Genomic DNA, 1805 nt, shown 5'->3' with positions numbered 1-1805 from the left:
TCCCTCTGCAGATTGTGACTGTGAACTGTGCCAGGCTCTTGAAAGCTGACCACCATGCCACCAACGGAGTGGTTCATGTCATCGACAAAGTCATTGCCACCACTACAAACAGCATTCAGCAGATCATTGAGACTGAGGAAAGCCTGGAGACCCTTCGGGTGAGTTCACCCAACATGTGCTCCAGGGTTTCTTAAAGATATTCACAGTCATTCCACTCTGAGTGAATTGTCATGAAGAGCTTGCCAGTGCCTAGGTGCTGTGATTCTAAAGCTGCTGATAAAATCCTTGGAAATGGGTTTAAGCTGAAAGAGGGGAGGTTTAGATTAGATATTAGGGAGAAGTTTTTCACTGTGAGGGTGGTCAGACACTGGAACAGGTTGCCCAAGGAAGTTGTGGATGCCCCCTCCCTGGAAGTGTTGAAGGCCAGGCTGGATGAGGCTTTGAGCAACCTGGTCTAGTGGAAGGTCCCTGCTGATGGCAGGGGGGGTGGAACTGGATGATCTTTAAGGTCCCTTCCAAGCCAAACCATTGTATGATTTTGCTTTAGGAAGATAAATATTTGCTAACAGTGCAAGTAGGGTTTTATGAGAATAATTGATACCCTGCTATTGCTGTCAGTAAAGAGATGTAGACTGAGTCTGTCTCTTCACTCTCCTATGGGAATCACAGCCTTAGGAGATATTAACTGTTCAGATTTGATGAGTACCAATTTATTTGCCAAGTTAAGGAATAACTTTAAAAGCACAGGGGTTTTGCAGTTAGCCAGCTGTGGGTTCAGATCTGAATTCTTCACTGGAATTACTGTGACTCTTTCCAGGCATATCAGGATATTTGAACTCAGTCTTGCAAAAAAAAAAAAAAAAATAGTTCTTGTACTCAAATTTCTGGAGCACAAGAGAACCACGGGGCCAGGTCAAGTTTATAAAGGGACCAAAGTGCTGAAAGAAGCTATTCAGGGATTTTTGTAAGAAGTCCTCTGAAATTTTAAAAGCCTTAATAAATCTGGCCCTTAATGTGTGCCTGAACAAAGATGCTGACCTTTGTATTCTGGCTGAATGTCTTTTACCCTCTCTCCTCATTTCTCTGAAGGCTGCTGTGGCTGCTTCTGACCTCAACAGCTTGCTGGAAAGCAAAGGCCAGTACACACTCTTGGCTCCAACCAACGAAGCCTTTGAGAAGATCCCACGAGAAACACTGAACAGGATTCTGGGGGACCCAGAAGCCCTGAGGGGTGAGTGCTTGTTTACTGAACCCATTGAGAGACTGAAGAGTATTTTGCAGTTCTTCTAAATTCCTTCTCAAGGGCATCTGAATGGCTCCTTGATACCCCCTGACAACAGCTGCAGTAAACACATTTGACAAACTCCAGCTTTTTAAACTGGACAGCCCAGATTTCTTTGGATGTAGACATGGTAGATGTGTAGACGTGGCAGAGGGGATGTTATCCAGATATGGAGGAGGGAGCTGAAGCAGTCCCTTTGCTGAGTTTTCCTTCAGCACTCCTGTTATGTGTTGGTGATTCCTATCAATGCGGCAAGATGTAAGAAAGCCAGTATCTAGTCAAGGTAACCTGCCCTGACAAGTGAGTCAAATAACCACACAAAACCTTTCTAAAGTCGACAAAGGTGTATAAAAATTACTCTTTTTAGGCACATCATTTCACAGGCTGCTGAATTAAAATCAGCACAATTTAAAATGACTGTGCATTTTTTGGAGTGGAGCCCCTTATAGTGCTGTACAGGAGGTCCTTGCTGTTGAACACGACCCCTAAGAGCTGCAAGAATTTTATAGTTGGTTTTTCCAGC

At 44.2% G+C, this 1805-nt stretch overlaps 1 protein-coding gene across 1 annotated transcript in view; it reads left to right on the top strand.

Annotated features, from left to right (window-relative positions):
* Positions 1 to 1805, top strand: part of TGFBI (transforming growth factor beta induced) — a gene marked incomplete at its 5' end in the record, with an annotated part of 18187 nt that overhangs the window by 10002 nt on the left and 6380 nt on the right. The window contains 2 exons of the mRNA XM_029084116.1: positions 12 to 158; positions 1090 to 1246. Of these exons, the coding sequence (XP_028939949.1) occupies positions 12 to 158; positions 1090 to 1246 (304 nt within the window). The remainder of the gene's footprint in view (positions 1 to 11; positions 159 to 1089; positions 1247 to 1805) is intronic.

This window comes from Antrostomus carolinensis, unplaced genomic scaffold (genome assembly GCF_000700745.2).
Source record: "Antrostomus carolinensis isolate BGI_N321 unplaced genomic scaffold, ASM70074v2 scaffold2783, whole genome shotgun sequence".
Taxonomy (NCBI): Eukaryota; Metazoa; Chordata; class Aves; order Caprimulgiformes; family Caprimulgidae; genus Antrostomus; species Antrostomus carolinensis.
Note: the sequence above shows the minus strand (reverse complement) of the source record. Positions and strands in the feature narration are given on the sequence as shown.